Below are 16,101 nucleotides of genomic sequence, written 5' to 3' on the forward strand. Positions count from 1 at the left end.
AAGTCGATCTTGACTACCCGCAACATAGACATGATAGGCACAAAGACTTACCTTTTTGTGCTGAACACCGAAAACCAGCAAATTCAAAAATCTCTAAATTAATGACCACCCTACATAAAAAAACTAATTACATTCTTCATTATCAGAATTTAAAACAAGCGATACATAATGGTTTAGTGGTTAAAAAGATTCATAAAATTTTAAGTTTCAAACAAGCTCCATGGCTAAAACCGTATATCGAACTAAACACAAATTTACGTGCACAAGCCAAAAGTACTTTTGAAAAAAATAATTATAAATTGGCAAATAATGCAGTGTTTGGAAAAACCATGGAAAATATCCGAAAACATCGAATTGTAAAATTGGTATCGCAATGGGAAGGGAGATACGGAGCAAAAAATTTAATATCCAGCCCCAGATTTCAAAATCGTACAATTTTTAATGAAAATCTTATCGCGGTTGAGCTTGCAAAAACAGAACTTATATTCAATAAACCATTGTACATTGGTATGTCTATTTTAGATATTTCCAAAGTATGTGTCTATAATTTTCATTATGAATTCATGTTAAAGAAGTTTAATGAAAATAATTGCAAACTTTTATATACTGACACAGACAGCCTTATCTACGAACTTCAATGTGATGATATCTATCATGATTTAATTAAGGCAAATATTAAAATGTTCGATACAAGTGATTACCCTTTAAACAATCAATGGTCAATACCTCTTGTAAACAAAAAGGTCCCTGGGGTGATGAAAGATGAGCTAAATAGCAATGCGATGAGTCATTTTATTGGACTTAGATCTAAAATGTACGCGTACAAAGTTAAAGGGGGAAAATGTATCAAAAAATCAAAAGGTGTAAAATTTAGTGTTGTCAAAAATAAAATCACTTTTCAAGACTACCTAGACTGTTTAAAAAATAACATGGTTAAAGAGGTGACTCAACGTACAATACGATCATTTGCGCACAAAGTTTACAGTATCGAACAGCACAAAATTGGTTTAAGCAACTTTGATGATAAAAGATTTTTATTAAATGATTCCACTGATACTTTACCACACGGCCACTACAAATCACTTTTAATACAACATTGAAAATTAACATTCATTCCTACATTTCAAGTTGGAGTAGTAGGATGTGGCAAATGTACAGTCAAGACAAATGGGTGAAGGCAACAGATCTTAATTCCGCCATCAAACGTATCCATTCCGAATTTCGTGATGCTTACTATGATCTCCTATATGCTGAGGTGTACGATGTGGACTTCACAGAAGAGGATGCATTAATTAAATCATGGAAGAAGCAATATCGCAATGGTATGGAAATTTGTCAACAATTCATCGATAAGCAAACAGATGTGGCGAGGTTGTGTCAATCTTTGTTCGACCAAGGACTACATGGATTTATTAAGGACCTGGAAATATTTTTACCACCCAATCTTGTTCAAAAGTACAAAAATAAAACTTGTAATTAAAATGATGTGCCTTTATTCCCTCCCTCTTCTATAAATATCACTACACTTATACGAAGTATTCATTGTTATGTTAGTCCCCGAACGTAAAGGTGGACGTGGTGTAGTAAATTCTCTAATTAATAAACTACCTCTAGAACTACACATACCCGGCTACAAGTAAGTCTTTACATATTCTATAAGATTTTATTCATTTTTCAATAAAAAAAGCTACTGTGGTCCTGGCACAAAATTGGAGAAAAGATTACGGAAAGGTGATTCTGGTATAAATAAGTTGGATGCTGCATGCAAAGAACACGACATTAGCTATTCCAAAAATCAATCTTTAGACGAGCGACACAGAGCAGATTGGATTTTAGAAAATCGGGCTTGGGAGAGGGTTAAATCGAAAGACGCCGGTTTAGGAGAGAAAGCAGCAGCTTGGCTTGTAACAACAGCCATGAAAACGAAAAGAAAGCTTGGAATGGGTCTTCGAAAAAAGACTCATCGTCATCATCCTACTATTTCATTTAATCGTGGTATTGTAGACCACATAAGAAAGGATCTAAGGAATGAAAATGTAGATTTATCTAATAAATCAGCATTGAGAAGAGCTGCAGTGATGGCACTCCAAACAGGTCGTATAGCTGTGAGAAAAGCGGGAGGTCGTAAGAACATACGTGTTCCTAGAATAATACCGTTTGAACCGAAGCAAGGAGGAATTTTACCTCTTCTACCTATATTGGCAGGACTGGGAAGTCTTGGTTCACTAATAGGGGGAGCTAGTGCTGTGGCAAAAACAGTGATTGATGCAAAGAATGCGAAAAAGAAATTAGATGAACAAGGTCGGCATAATAAAGCAATGGAAGAAATTGGTAAAAAAGGATCTGGTCTTTATTTGAAGAAGAATGATAGAGGTGGATACGGATTGTTTTTGAAAAAACAGCAGGTCTCAAAAAACTACCTATAGAGCTACCCAACAGAGCCCTCTACGACATCGATATAAGAAAATTCGCAAAAATGTTAAAAATACCATATTTTAGAGGAGTTTTTATGCGTGACACATTATTAAATAAACCAAATAAAAATGAATGCGCAATAGTCAATTTGGATACCAAGAAAAATCCAGGAACTCATTGGGTGGCCTACATAAAAAAGAACAACAATGTTACCTATTTTGATAGTTTTGGGGCACTAAAGCCGCCTCAAGAACTTGTACGTTATTTGGGTAATAGTGTTGAAATTTTTTACAACAATGATCGATATCAAAACTACAATCAAGTAAATTGTGGTCATTTATGTTTGAAATTTTTGTATAAACATATGTAAAATATATAAAATAAATCAGTTACATCTTAGATGTTGTATGTGAATAATGTCAACCATCTTCTCTTTAAAAAGTAACAATCACGTGCTATCCATCGATTTCCCAAATCCTATAGAACTTGATTCAGATTGCGATTACGGTTTAGCGTTAATTGGGTTTCATTCATACAATAGTATTCCAAATATTGAACCGGGCGAAAATAAATTCTATTACTCTGAGGAGAAAGATTCAAAAGTAATAACAATACCAACAGGATCTTATGAAATTTCCGACATTGAATCATACTTGATCCAAAAAATAATTCCAAACTCTGTGAAGAAAGAAGACTACAACCAATATTTTTCACTAAAACCCAATCACAATACGCTTAAGTGTGAAATTAAAAGCGAACATTACGCAATCGATTTTACACAGAAGGATAGTATTGGTAGAATATTAGGGTTTTCTAAACGTACACTACCACCACATCAACATCACGAATCAGATCTACCTGTCGACATAGTAAAAGTCAGAACTATTCAAATTAATTGTAATATAACGACAGGAGCTTTTCATAATCATAGGCTTTCTCATACCATTTACGAATTTGCTGTGCAAGTCAATCCAGGATTTGCAATAGACGAAGTACCAAGGAATCTTGTATATCTACCCATAATTAATAAGCGAGAAATTCCAAACATAACACTAAGCATACTTAACCAAGATTTCAAACCTGTCAATTTTCGTAAAGAAGAAGTAATTGTGCGTTTAGAACTAAAGAAACTGTCATAATGGGTTTGGTGTTTATCAATCCAAGTCGAAGTCCTTATAAAAGTTCGATGTCAGTTGTTCAGCAGTCAGTCTGTAAAAGACAACCATCGAAGACAAAGGGTTTAACTCCAGCGAATATATTGTTTCTTAAATCGTTAGGTTATAATGTCATTAAGCCAAACGTTCGACTTTCATCGAAAACCGCAATTTGATGAAAACATTAAGAAGATTGAGACTCGAACATATTATCCTTATGTGAAAACTTTTAATAATAATGACATCATTGAAATTTCAATAAATCAATCGGACATATGGACCTTAATGTACGATGCCGCCTTGATTATTGAAGGTAGTGTCAAGAAAAAAAGTGGAGAAGGAAGTGTATCTCTTGTAAATAATGTTGGTGCATTTCTATTTGATTCTGTCACATATGAATTAAATGGTAAAGAAATTGAGACCGTACGTGATCCTGGTATTGTGAGCACAATCAGAGGTTATCTCTGTTATAACCCCAACGATTCAAAGCACCTGGATATTGCAGGATGGAATTTTCCACAAAATCCTATAGTAAATACTGATGGATCATTCATTCTACGTGTTCCGCTAAAACATCTGTTTGGTGTTTTCAATGATCATCAAGTAACATCTTTTGGAAAACAAACTATACGTCTTGTAAGGAACAAGAACGATGATGACTGTATGCATACAACTAATGTAAAAGATCCTACGATAGCAGGGGAATTAAACATTGAAAATATCTCACTAAAAGTGGACATTATTACACCTAATGATGTCCTGAAATTAAATTTGTTAAAATCAATAAAAACAGATGAGCCAATGTTTATATCGTTCAGAAAATGGGATTATCATGAATTGCCCCAGCTGACTGTTGGTGCTACAAAAGAAATTTGGGGTGTGAAAACAAGTACAAGTGTAGAAACACCTCGATTTGTAATTATTGCATTTCAAACGGGGATCAGAAATACTATCAAAAAAGATCCGCAATATTTTGGGAATATAAATGTATCAGATATACGTATTATGCTAAATGGAGAATATTACCCTACAGAACGCATGAGGCTCAACTTTGAAAAAAATAAATTTGTTGATGCACATTATAATTATTCACAATTTTTGAGTAGATTTAAAAATGATATTACACATCCCAAACAACCTTTGTTAGATTATGTAGCTTTTAAGAATCGAGCTTTGTTCGTCATTGACTGTTCCCAAAGGCACCAATCGTTGAAATCAAATACTGTTGATCTTAAGGTTGATATTGAAGCCGCAAGTGGTTTTCCTGCAGATACAAAAGCATATTGCATTATCATTCATGATACCATCTTTGAACATCTTCCTATTAGTGAGATAGTACGAAGTCTATCTTAAAAAGTAGAGGGGGTGGTATATAATTTAACAGACTAAAGATGTAATGTTAATGTGACGACAATCATGATGACGATTGTTTGTGTTGATATTCAAGGGTTTAACTTGAGAAATGAAAATCAAAAATGGTCCTTTTACCCCAAAGAAGTTACCATATTCAACGGACATCAAACCAATCATTACCTTCTAAAGCCGCCTAAAAAATTTGACACATTGTCGCAAACCAATAAAAGTCAAGTGAGGTATGAAGAACGAAATTTCCATGGTCTACGCTATTCATATGGATATGTGAATTATGATGACATTGCTGATATTTTAATTAAAGTATTAAAAAACTATAAAATGGTTTATGTGAAGGGGAGCCAAAAACATACTTATTTAACATATGTGTGTGCAAGTGAATTACCGGACTTGATCATAAAAAACGTTGAAAATGAAGTTGGAGTACCCAAGTTAGAAAAACAACGTCCAAAATGCTTTAATCACTTTAATCAAAAAAATTACATGTGTAGCAATGTAAACTGTGTAATTTTGCACCAGTGGGTGGAAAAAATAAATAAATGCTAAAGTTTTTAATTTTTTATTAATCACCCTCTCTCCATCAGATCTATTTAAGGTGATGTTGTAGTAGATTTTCTTTAGTTATTGGTTCAAAATGCATGAAGCACATACCAACAAACCAGAAAAAGTATACAATGATAAATTCGGACTTCATTATGTGACATGTCCTTGGTCGAATCCAAACGCCACGTGTGGACCTGATACTTGTAGATGTATACTCGAAAAATTAATCAAAAATGATTCATCATCAACATCAACATCATCATCATCATCATCATCATCATCATCATCATCATCATCATCATCATCACTAGAATCAAGTATGTTTGATGTTTTCTAACAGTGATGATGGTTATAAAAGTTTATAAACAATTCTTTTTATTTTCACCATCAGTTTATGTCAGAATGCAGTGCACGCAACAAGAAGAAACCCTACCCATAGTTAATTTAGATTTTTTTGAAAAACCGAAAACTCATATTCATGGAAAACTACTACCAACTTCATTTCGAGCAATTTTTTGTGGGCCCAGTGGATGTGGAAAAACGAACGCATTGCTTTCTTTAATTTATAATGAAAGAGGACTTAAATTTAAAAATGTTTATCTTTATTCAAAATCTTTATTTCAAACTAAATATCAAGTACTAAAATCGGTGTTGGCACGTGTGAATGGAATAAAATACTTTCCGTACGACAATAATGATGACGTAATTGATCCCTCTCAGGCTCTTGATCATTCCTTATTTATATTTGACGATGTGGCCTGTGATAATCAAAATAAAATTCGTCAGTATTATTCAATGTGTAGACATAAAAATATCGATGCAGCCTACTTGTGCCAAACTTATTCTAAAATACCTAAACAATTAATACGTGATAATAGTAATGTTATTGTGTTATTTAGACAAGACGAAATCAATTTGAAACATGTGTATGACGAGCACGTTTCACCCGATATGTCCTATGATCAATTCAAAAAAATTTGTTCAGAGTGCTGGAGAAAACGTTATGGATGTTTAGTAATTGTTAAAGATTTTCCGGTGGATAATGGTCGATATCGCAAAGGGTTCGATAAATATATAAAAATCTAATTTTCTATAATTTATCATCACTCATTAAAATGACATCTTCAGATCCGCACGTTACAAAAGCCATTGATCGACTCGCTAAAGGTATTAGGAGAAAACATTTAGCTCTTAAATTGGGTCGATTTGAGCAAGATGAAACAATAAAGAAAATATTTCAACCTATTATTGATCCTCTGTCCAAGAAGGTTGATAACATATCTGCAAAAACCACAAAAACCGCAAAGGTCATTGATAGTACGACACAAACACGTTACTTCGCTCCAAAACGTGACTCATCTACACAGACAAATCAATTCACAGATACCAAGCCCGTCATTGAATCAGTGGATCAAATTTCAGTTAAGGAGCTTCCTACTGAAATTATTGGTGAATACAACCCTAGTTTTGAACCAACTGATGATTATGCTACAGCTACAGTTAATCCTGATGATGATGTTGTTGGTGATGGTGATGATAATGTGTTTGAAAATATCACTGAAGAAGCTTATGAAGACTACTTATCTGATTATTCGGAATTAGCTCGTGAATACATAGATGGATTTTTAAGAGATCATTCAGCAAAAGAGTATGATACAACATATGGAGTAAATCATGATGCAGAAACAAATAAATGGATGTTGGGCAATAAATTAATTCATTTTGGGAAAAACAGTGATGATTTTACTATTGGAGGTAAAACTTATGTGGGTACAAGGGGCTTGTATGAATTATTGTTTAAAAAACGTCCTATGAAGTATACAAAAGATGATGAAGATAGCTATCACTCAATACTTAAAGCAACAAGCGTACACAAAAGACAATTTGATCCAACAGGATACTTAAGAGGCAGTAGTCATCCGAAATATCGAAGTGTTATAAAACCACTTATTAGTGATTCACCACAACGTAGTTATTCGTTTTCTGGAAGTGGGCTTACAGATAATATATTGCAATACAATTCCAAATCAATCGAATATGTATATTGGGATGATGTTAACGAACTTGTTGATAGATTAAAATTACTTTGGGCGTCAAAAGACGCTGGTAATTCGTCACATAACAATGAAATTGTAGCTATAGTTAATGAATTAAAAGAAGCGGGTATTATTTATTAACTTGTAATCCGTCCAAATCATTTAGTTGTAAAATGCCTCTCGACAAGTTTGGTCAAGCTTTAGACGATCATAAAAACACTTTATTGTTGGCAAAATTTCAAACTACTAATGGATTGAAATTTACTGTTGATGGGGATATTGATGCAGAAAATTTGAAAATTTGCAATATTAAAGAACCGTCTTTGGATAATGATGCTGCGAATAAAAAATATATAGACACTAAAATTGCTCAACTATCCCAGGATGTTCTAACAACTATTAAAGCTATATCTTCTAGAGTTCTTAAATCTGTAGAGCTCTGTCAAAACCGTATAACATTACAGCAAGAAATATATGCCAAGTTAAAAACAGAATTGTTAAATGTTGTAGCTCAAATTGATAAAAGATTAAATAAAATAGAAGAACAAATTACGGACAACAATTTGAAAATTAATCAGCATATGGAAAACAATCTTACGACCATTAACTTACTTAAAGAGAAAATTGATTCCATCTCGACTGCTAATCTAGAGTTCTTAAGCAAAAACAAATTGGTTAGTATTGATGATAAAAAATTATTGCACAATTCAAATAATTAAAAAATTTGAAAATCAGCAAATGTGAATCTGTAATAATTAGTGAAAAAATTCTAGATATCTAGTAATACAAAACAGTCTGTAGATTCTACTTATTATTAATAAAAGATTTATATAAAATTAGTTGTTTTCAAATTATTTATCAGATTAGTGGTAAACAATGGTGAAACAGCATTCCAAAGAAAAACTAGAGCTTGTTAATGAGCTTCACAAACCAATCCAAAGAAAGTTTACAAGACGTCGAACAATTATTAAGGGTTTAGATGATTTATGGCAAGCTGATCTAGGACAAATGAATATGTATGCCTCGTCTAATAAAAATTTTAACTTTATATTGATTGTTATCGATTGTTTTTCGAAATATGTTTGGGCTAAGCCCTTAAAGTCTAAACATGCCGATGAAGTTACAAAAGCATTTGAATCAATATTAAAAGAGAAGAGGCACCCCAAAAATTTACAGACAGATCAAGGTAAAGAATTTTTTAATTCGAAATTCAATGCACTAATGAAGAAATATAAAATAAATCATTACCATACGTTCAGTTCTAAAAAAGCAGCAATTGCCGAACGAGTCATACGAACATTAAAAGACCGTCTTTTTAAATACTTCAGTTTAAACGGTTCATACAAGTGGATTAATGTTCTACCAGAACTTGTATCCACATATAATAATACCATCCATAGTACAATACATGTGAAGCCCGTTAGTGTAAACAAAACAAATGAAGATCGTGTTTTAAAATCATCATTTAATGAGATTAAAGTTGCAACAGCCACAAGAAAATTTAAAGTTGGAGACATTGTTAGGATAAGTAAAGCCAAACATATTTTTGATAAAGGTTATACACCTAATTGGACCACAGAATTGTTCAAGGTTGTTAAAATAAATATTACCAATCCTACCACGTACCTTTTAGAAGATATGGAAGAAAAACCTATAATGGGTGCTTTCTACGAAAAAGAATTGCAGAAAACAAAAAATTCGGACATATATCTAGTGGAAAAAGTTTTGAAACGACGTGGAAATAAAGTATTGGTTAAATGGTTAGGGTTTGATAATAACCATAACAGTTGGATTGATAAGAAAAATGTGTTATGACATGTAAACAATGATCGTTTTGATTAGTTTACATCAAGATGTCTGCCGATGAGCAGTGTGATGTTGAAGAAATTCAGTATGATTGCGAATTGATGATTGAAGCTAACCGATTTGAAGAGGAAATCAAAAAAGAAAAACATTTAATTCTCAATATCAGATATGACTTTGAATATTTATCACCGTTCTTTATTGAATGTGGTCTAAGTCCTGCGAGAAATTTTCAACCTGCAATTCGACTTAACAATGAATTCAATAATCTGTCCTTCAATACAATCGAATGGTCTGAATTTGTTAAGGTGCTCACACGATTCATCGATGGCGGTTTAAAGGTCAACACTATCAAATTTTGGGAAAATTTTGTCATCAATCGCAAACCAAAACTCATTCAGCTATCTAAAAATTCAACTAGTTTTGTTTTGATGGATAATGATATTCAACAAATTCTCCAATTAGACACTATTTTGTCGAAAAGACTTGAAATATTACATAAATTAAATTTTTTTAATTATTATTATAAATTGTTAAATAACGTACCCAAAATAGCAAATGCTTCTGTTAACTTGTCAATACTAGATATTATTAGAATTATTTGTGACTCTAATGCCTCTATTAAAAATTACTGTATGATGGAATGTATACATTTCTTAAGCGAACGAGTGTTGTGTGATTTTAATAAATATAAAGAACGATTTTAACAAGTGTTTTATTTTATCAACAGATGTGTGCGTCTACCGCAACAGGAAAGGTTGTAAAACTCATATTGATTAGATTGCTTTATTTCTGTCTTACAAGTGTAATTTCATGATTTAGCACTACTAATTTATAATTGTATAATTTTATGCAATAATCATTTTTCAAACACTTTTGTGGTAATGGTCTTCATTTTTTAAGACAATTTCAAACAATGCTGTAGTACCGTACTCACAATTCTTCAATTTTCTTATTCCTCTGTACACTAAACAATATGTGTCTGAAGTAAAGTTTTCCAAGTTGCTGCGTATAACCTCAATACTTCTTTTGGGTAGAAATACTTTAAAATCTTCCAATTCCACTATAGGACACTCACCGTAAAGCCCTTTGTACAAAGACACATTTTTAATAAGGTACTTTACACCAATGGGCAGAGTTGTAAGACCCTTAAATTCCTTTATGGAGTTGGAACTGTTAGTGACAATGTTGATTTGTTTCAAATCCATTCTAAAAGATGTATTACTTAGTATAAAATAATTAAATGAAAATTAACCCATACTTATCGATTCTTGGACTGCACAACACTTGATTTGAATGAAATTGATTGATTTTTTCTTTATATAGACAGCGAAAAACGTCCGGTCTTATCAATGTTTGCGGTTATTCCGAGAAACGCGGAAATCAGACCAAATGACCACACCCAAATAACGAACTATTTTACATGTTTTTTCCGAGAAATTGCAATATTTTTTTCCGAGAAATTCCAAAAATTTTTTCCGAGGACCGCACTCAAATTATTTTGAAATTCTTGCTCTCTCTAGCGCCCTCTATGATTGTCACCCAAACCGTCACCGCCATCTTGATCCTCTACCAGCTGTCACAATTAAAGACGCCATCTTGAACGATCAAATGTCAAATCTACAGCCATCTGTCAATTCAAAATTCTCGCCGCCAGCTGTCAAATTTCCACCGCCATCTGTCAGATTTTTAAATTTCCCGCCGTTTAGCCGCGCACGCGCAAATTGAACTGTTTATCGGCTCGCGGCGCCTCCAACCGGCTACACATTTCAATTTCCCGCCACCAGCTGTCAAATTCCCACCGCCATCTGTCAAATTTTTAAATCACCCGCCCACCTGATTGGCAGATGACCAGCAATACGCCGGAAGAGCCGCCGACACCATCTGTGCGCCTGATTGGTAGATGACCAGCAATACATCACCGGACGGGCGCTCGAGATTACGACTTCCGCTGCAGAACCGGCTTTGTATCACTACTTAGCCTGACCACAAATCTACCTTCCGGTGTTCGCGTTGTGTTTTTTATAAAATGCCTTTCGCATTCGACTTGTTCTGGAGTCCATTTGGTATTAAATGATGGCGCGACTTCTTCTTGACTCCAAAACTGAGCCACTTGATCGTTTAGTAATTCGTCCTTATCCAACGAAATAAAATTGCATGATAGAGGTTTATTATAATTATCGCAAGCTGAATAACTACCCCCCAAAATCCAGCCTAGTTTCGTTTCTTGGAAGTATGGTTGATTCGGTTTAAATTGAATTGGACTTCCCATTAATAATTGCCAAAATACTTCAGCTCCAATAAGCATATCAATGTTTTGAGAAATGTGAAATTCCGGATCCGCAAGTACCGTTTCAGGAGGAATTTCAATTAATGCTTTGTCCAATGACTCCGAGGGAGTTGGTTTCGTTATTTGATTTAAAATAAGACACTTGAAATCCGCCGTGAAATTTGACTTTCTTGCTTGTATGAACACATTTGCGCTTTGACTGACCGAATTCTCCTTTAGATTTACACCCGAAATAGAGCATTTGATTTTTTGTGTCTTTAGTTTTAATTTTGTACACAATTCCGCGGTTATGATGTTGACTTCTGAGCATTGGTCCAACAATGCTCGACATTTATGTAATTTGCCAAATTTGTCGGCTACCAAGACAAGTACGGTTGACAAAAGAATTTTGTTGGAGCAATTAATATGAAGGCTGGTACTTGTAAAGGCTTGTTCGGGATTGAATTCATTGATGTGAATTAAGGAGTGATGTTTTTGTCGACACTCTTTGCAAACTACATTAATTCTACATTGGCTAACTGAGTGATTATTCCTTAAGCAATTGCTACATAGTTTTAGATTCTGAACTTGTTTGATTCGGTCAGTAATAGACATGTTTAAAAATTGGGAACATTGATGAATTCGATGATTTTCTTTGCAGATTGGACAATTGATATTGTTTTTGGTTATGATTTGAGTGGTGAATTTATTTGACGAGTAGTTTGCATTCCGTTTAACAAATGAATTGTTTAGATTTTGCTGCACATTTTTTTGATTGAATGATTTTGGATTATTCTGTGGTTTAATAGCGTGCATAGATTCTAGAATTTGATATCTTTTTTCCAAAAATTCAATAAAATCATTAAACTTTGGAATTTCCTTGTTAAGCGTACCTTGCCATTCCTTTCTAGATGCGTAATCTAATTTTTGACTGATTATTGGTACAAGAATTGCGTCCCAAGTACCAATGTCTTGATGAATTTTTAAAGCAGCAATATTGTTGTTAACGGTGTCTAGAAGTTGCCTTAGTTCGGAAGGTGAAGTTTTTAGTAAATTAGGAATATTTAAAAGATTAGCGATATGTTCGTGAACAATAAGCCGTTTGTTCTCAAAGCGTTTTTGCAGTAATTCTAATGCCGCTTGATAGTTTGCATTGGAAACCGTTAATGGTTCAATTGCTCGTAGAGCTTCGTCTTTTAAGCAACTTCTTAAGTAATGAAATTTACGAATATTCGATAGGGATTTGTCGTCGTCCACTAGGGATTTAAATGAATCATAGAACGTGAACCATTCTGAATGTCTACCAGCAAAGGTTGGTAAAGGTAAAGGTTTTAAATTCGTCTTGGGCTCGATATGTTCCGAATTACCCGCAATATTGATAACCGTTGATGTGGAGTGTGTTGAATTATTATCAGATTGACCTGCCACCGGACCATTTTTAACAAGAATACCTTTGATTTTAGCGATTAATTGAAAATATTGATTTTCTAATTTGTTACGGATCTCGTTACTCTGTTTGTCCAAAGCGTCTTCATCCGCATCTGGTTCGGCCAATAATAAATTTTCGATTTTAGATTGTACATCATCAAATTCTTTGAACAACCTTGTTACTTCTGCTAATCTGGATTCAATAATACCCAATTCGTCCCCGTCTTGGAAGTTCCGTACACTAGTTTCGTGCCTCGTGATCGCGGATTTAATCTTCTTGCGTTCAACTTTTAACGCGTCCATTTTTTTAAGCTTATATACGCTGGTTGATTGTGAATACTACCGCAAACCGCTTGGAAGCTTGCCTTAATTCTAGCTACGTTAGGAATCAAGCGAATAAGGGACTGACCTTTTCGATGCTGCTGGCTGACTTTGCGAGTTGGGACTGTTGTGGTGGTGCTGAACTCTCTGAAGTCTCTTGTTGTAGACCTCCTAGAGGTTTGTCGATGTTTTTTGACCCAGGAGATGGCAATGTCTTTTGGATCTGACGCACTCACTCACAACACGATTCTGGATTGATTAATTAATATTCGATACTGGTATGCATCCGGCTCGATTGGACCAAAATGTGGTGGCATCCCCCACCCGTCTAGGGATGCACCACCAATGGGGTGGAATGGAATATTCCACACCAGTGAAATGGAATTTGATTAATTTGTCTATTTATTAGTTAATAAATTTAATATATTTAATTAGTTAATAAATTATCTCGTAATTTGTTGTTGATTTTTACATATTTTTTTATTAGTACAAAAAATTAAATTCACCTGATATGTCTCCTTTTATTTTGAATTTAGCAAATGCGATCCTAACAATATAATGTATATTTGACAGCTTAAACCAGTAGAAATAAATACCTAAATTTATGGGTACCCCAACCGCACCGTCGTAAAAACCCTTAAGGGGATTCTTCCGGGGTAGGCGAAACGTTTTTTCCATATTTTGGCCACATTTTTTTGTACTCTGTCTTGAATTTTTAATACGGTGTCCTTAAAATACACTTAATTAGAGTTACAAGAAGAAACGTTTAAAAAAATGTATCTAACTATTTTAAAATATTTTTTTATTAAAATGGAAATACAAAATTATTGCTTTTTGTAAATTTTGACTCTGCTACCCGAAAGAACTTTTTTTTTAAAGATTTTTATAAATCGAGTTAAACAAAATTTGTATAAATAAATGAAAGAAATGGAAAATAAATTAAATCAATATCTCCCAAGTTTACGGAATTAAATTCTGGTATGGTACAACACGACTTGTGTCGGGCGGAGCATAACGGCACATGTGTCCATCAGCATCCTTGTCTTTTTGCTTGCTATTCTCTTTGCATTTGGGTCTCTTTTATTTAGAAATGAAAGAAATAGTCTATAGCACTTAACCCTGAGTCATAAGCTAATAACACTACTGTACCGGGCCAAAATCGCTATTAATTATGAAGCTACAAATTATTTTTTTTGTACATGTAGAGAAAACGGGGCGCTTTTAAATTGAGGTAACCAGTTTTAATCTAGTGCTAACCATATGTTATTTAAACGCCAAAAACAACGTTTTTTTCAAAAATAAAAATTGACAAATCGGTGGCAAACTTAACCTATTATGTTTCTTTTATTGCCAAAAGTATGAAAAGGAAATCAAAATGTGAATTAAAGATGTAACGAGATATTTAATAATTCTTAAAAATATTTTTAATTTGCGACAATTGCTTCTGAAACGCAAACCGCTCCTTCGGTGAGTTATGATGGGCAATATTTTTACCCATCTTGGGGCAAGAAGCGTTGAAGTATCCAGAAGATTAGCAAGGGTCGGACCAGGATAAAAGTGTTACCTATCATAAATCGCTTATTAAGGGTTAGTTTGCGGTTCAGAAGCAAACTTTGTACAGAAGAGATTGAACATTGACGAAAAAATAAACATCAATTCTGCGGCAGTATTAGCTACTTTGAGCACAGGAATTGGTCATTCTGCGATAAATCAAATTAGTGGAGCGTTGAATTTACCTCCAATGTCTTATAGTCTAAGAGCTGGCAACGTTTTTGAGAGAGAATTTCAGGTAGGCCAGTTTTTAGATATGCTTTCTCTCTCACTCTCCCGGACATGATCCGGGCTACCTGGCTGGCGGTAGTGGTTGCGCTCATCAGTGCGCATCGTACCTGTACAGGTAAAATATCAATTTTTCAAATAATTTCAAGAAGTTTTCTTTTTTTTTATTATTTTTATTGAACTGTCAGCAACATAAATCTATTATTGCCAGGCACTTTTATTGTTGTTTAAGCTATACCAGACGCCAATTTTGAATTAAAAAAAAAATTTTTTTCAAAATATTTTAGTATGGCTGAAATTTTAATATGATCTTATTTAAGCCACTAAAAACCCAAAATTAATTTGCCAAGCAAAAATTCGATTGTTAATCTACGGCCAGATCGATCTAAACGTGATAAGTGATTGGGCATGTTGGAAGAGTGCAGACAATCACGCGTTAGTTGCGCAAGCGAGATAGACGACAGCAGCTGTTTGTAGTCAAGATGGCGTCAGTTTAGTCACATTGGTGTTTACGTTTAACAAAATTGTGTTACAATGGTTAATGAAAAATTAAAGTGTGTTTTTTGTAAAGACAGAGATGGAAAAATAATAAGTTTTGTGGAAGAAAAATTAAAAAAGTGTAAAGAAGTTTTACAAATACGTGTAAATTTTAAACTGAAATATAATAGTGTACAGTTACCAGAGCAAGTTAATGACACTGATGGATATCATAGAAATTGTTACAACAGTTTTACAGCTCTCATGGCGAAATATCGAAATTTATCTGAAATTAATTTCTCATCAACAGTAGATCTTCCCAGCTCATCTAGTTCAACTCCGACATTAACTACAGTAGTAGATCTTCCCAGCCCATCTAGCTCAACTCCGATATTAACTACAGCAGTAGATGTTAATGAAACTTTTCCAGATAATACGTCTACAAATTCACAAACAGAAGTTAATATCCAAGAAATTGACAATTCCAATGTAGTTATTGAGCCTG

The 16,101-nt window shown here is 33.7% G+C and overlaps 1 protein-coding gene across 1 annotated transcript; it reads right to left on the reverse strand.

The window, feature by feature from the left end:
• Positions 1–12,106: 12,106 nt before the first annotated feature.
• On the reverse strand, positions 12,107–13,322 carry LOC148172241 (uncharacterized). The gene is made up of 2 exons (XM_088039731.1): positions 12,485–13,322; positions 12,107–12,117 (listed from the first exon to the last, which is right to left on the reverse strand). Exons 1-2 carry the CDS (start codon positions 13,320–13,322, stop codon positions 12,107–12,109), a joined length of 849 nt encoding a protein of 282 aa, XP_087895857.1.
• Positions 13,323–16,101: the final 2,779 nt, after the last annotated feature.

Source organism: Gnatocerus cornutus, chromosome 6, assembly GCF_029298725.1.
Source record: "Gnatocerus cornutus isolate USDA-ARS CGAHR chromosome 6, icGnaCorn1.1, whole genome shotgun sequence".
NCBI classification, from domain to species: domain Eukaryota; kingdom Metazoa; phylum Arthropoda; class Insecta; order Coleoptera; family Tenebrionidae; genus Gnatocerus; species Gnatocerus cornutus.

What these genes read in the sequence shown, in the direction of transcription:
- LOC148172241 (XM_088039731.1), bottom strand. Translation starts at nt 13,322, where the DNA reads ATGGACGCGTTAAAAGTTGAACGCAAGAAGATTAAATCCGCGATCACG.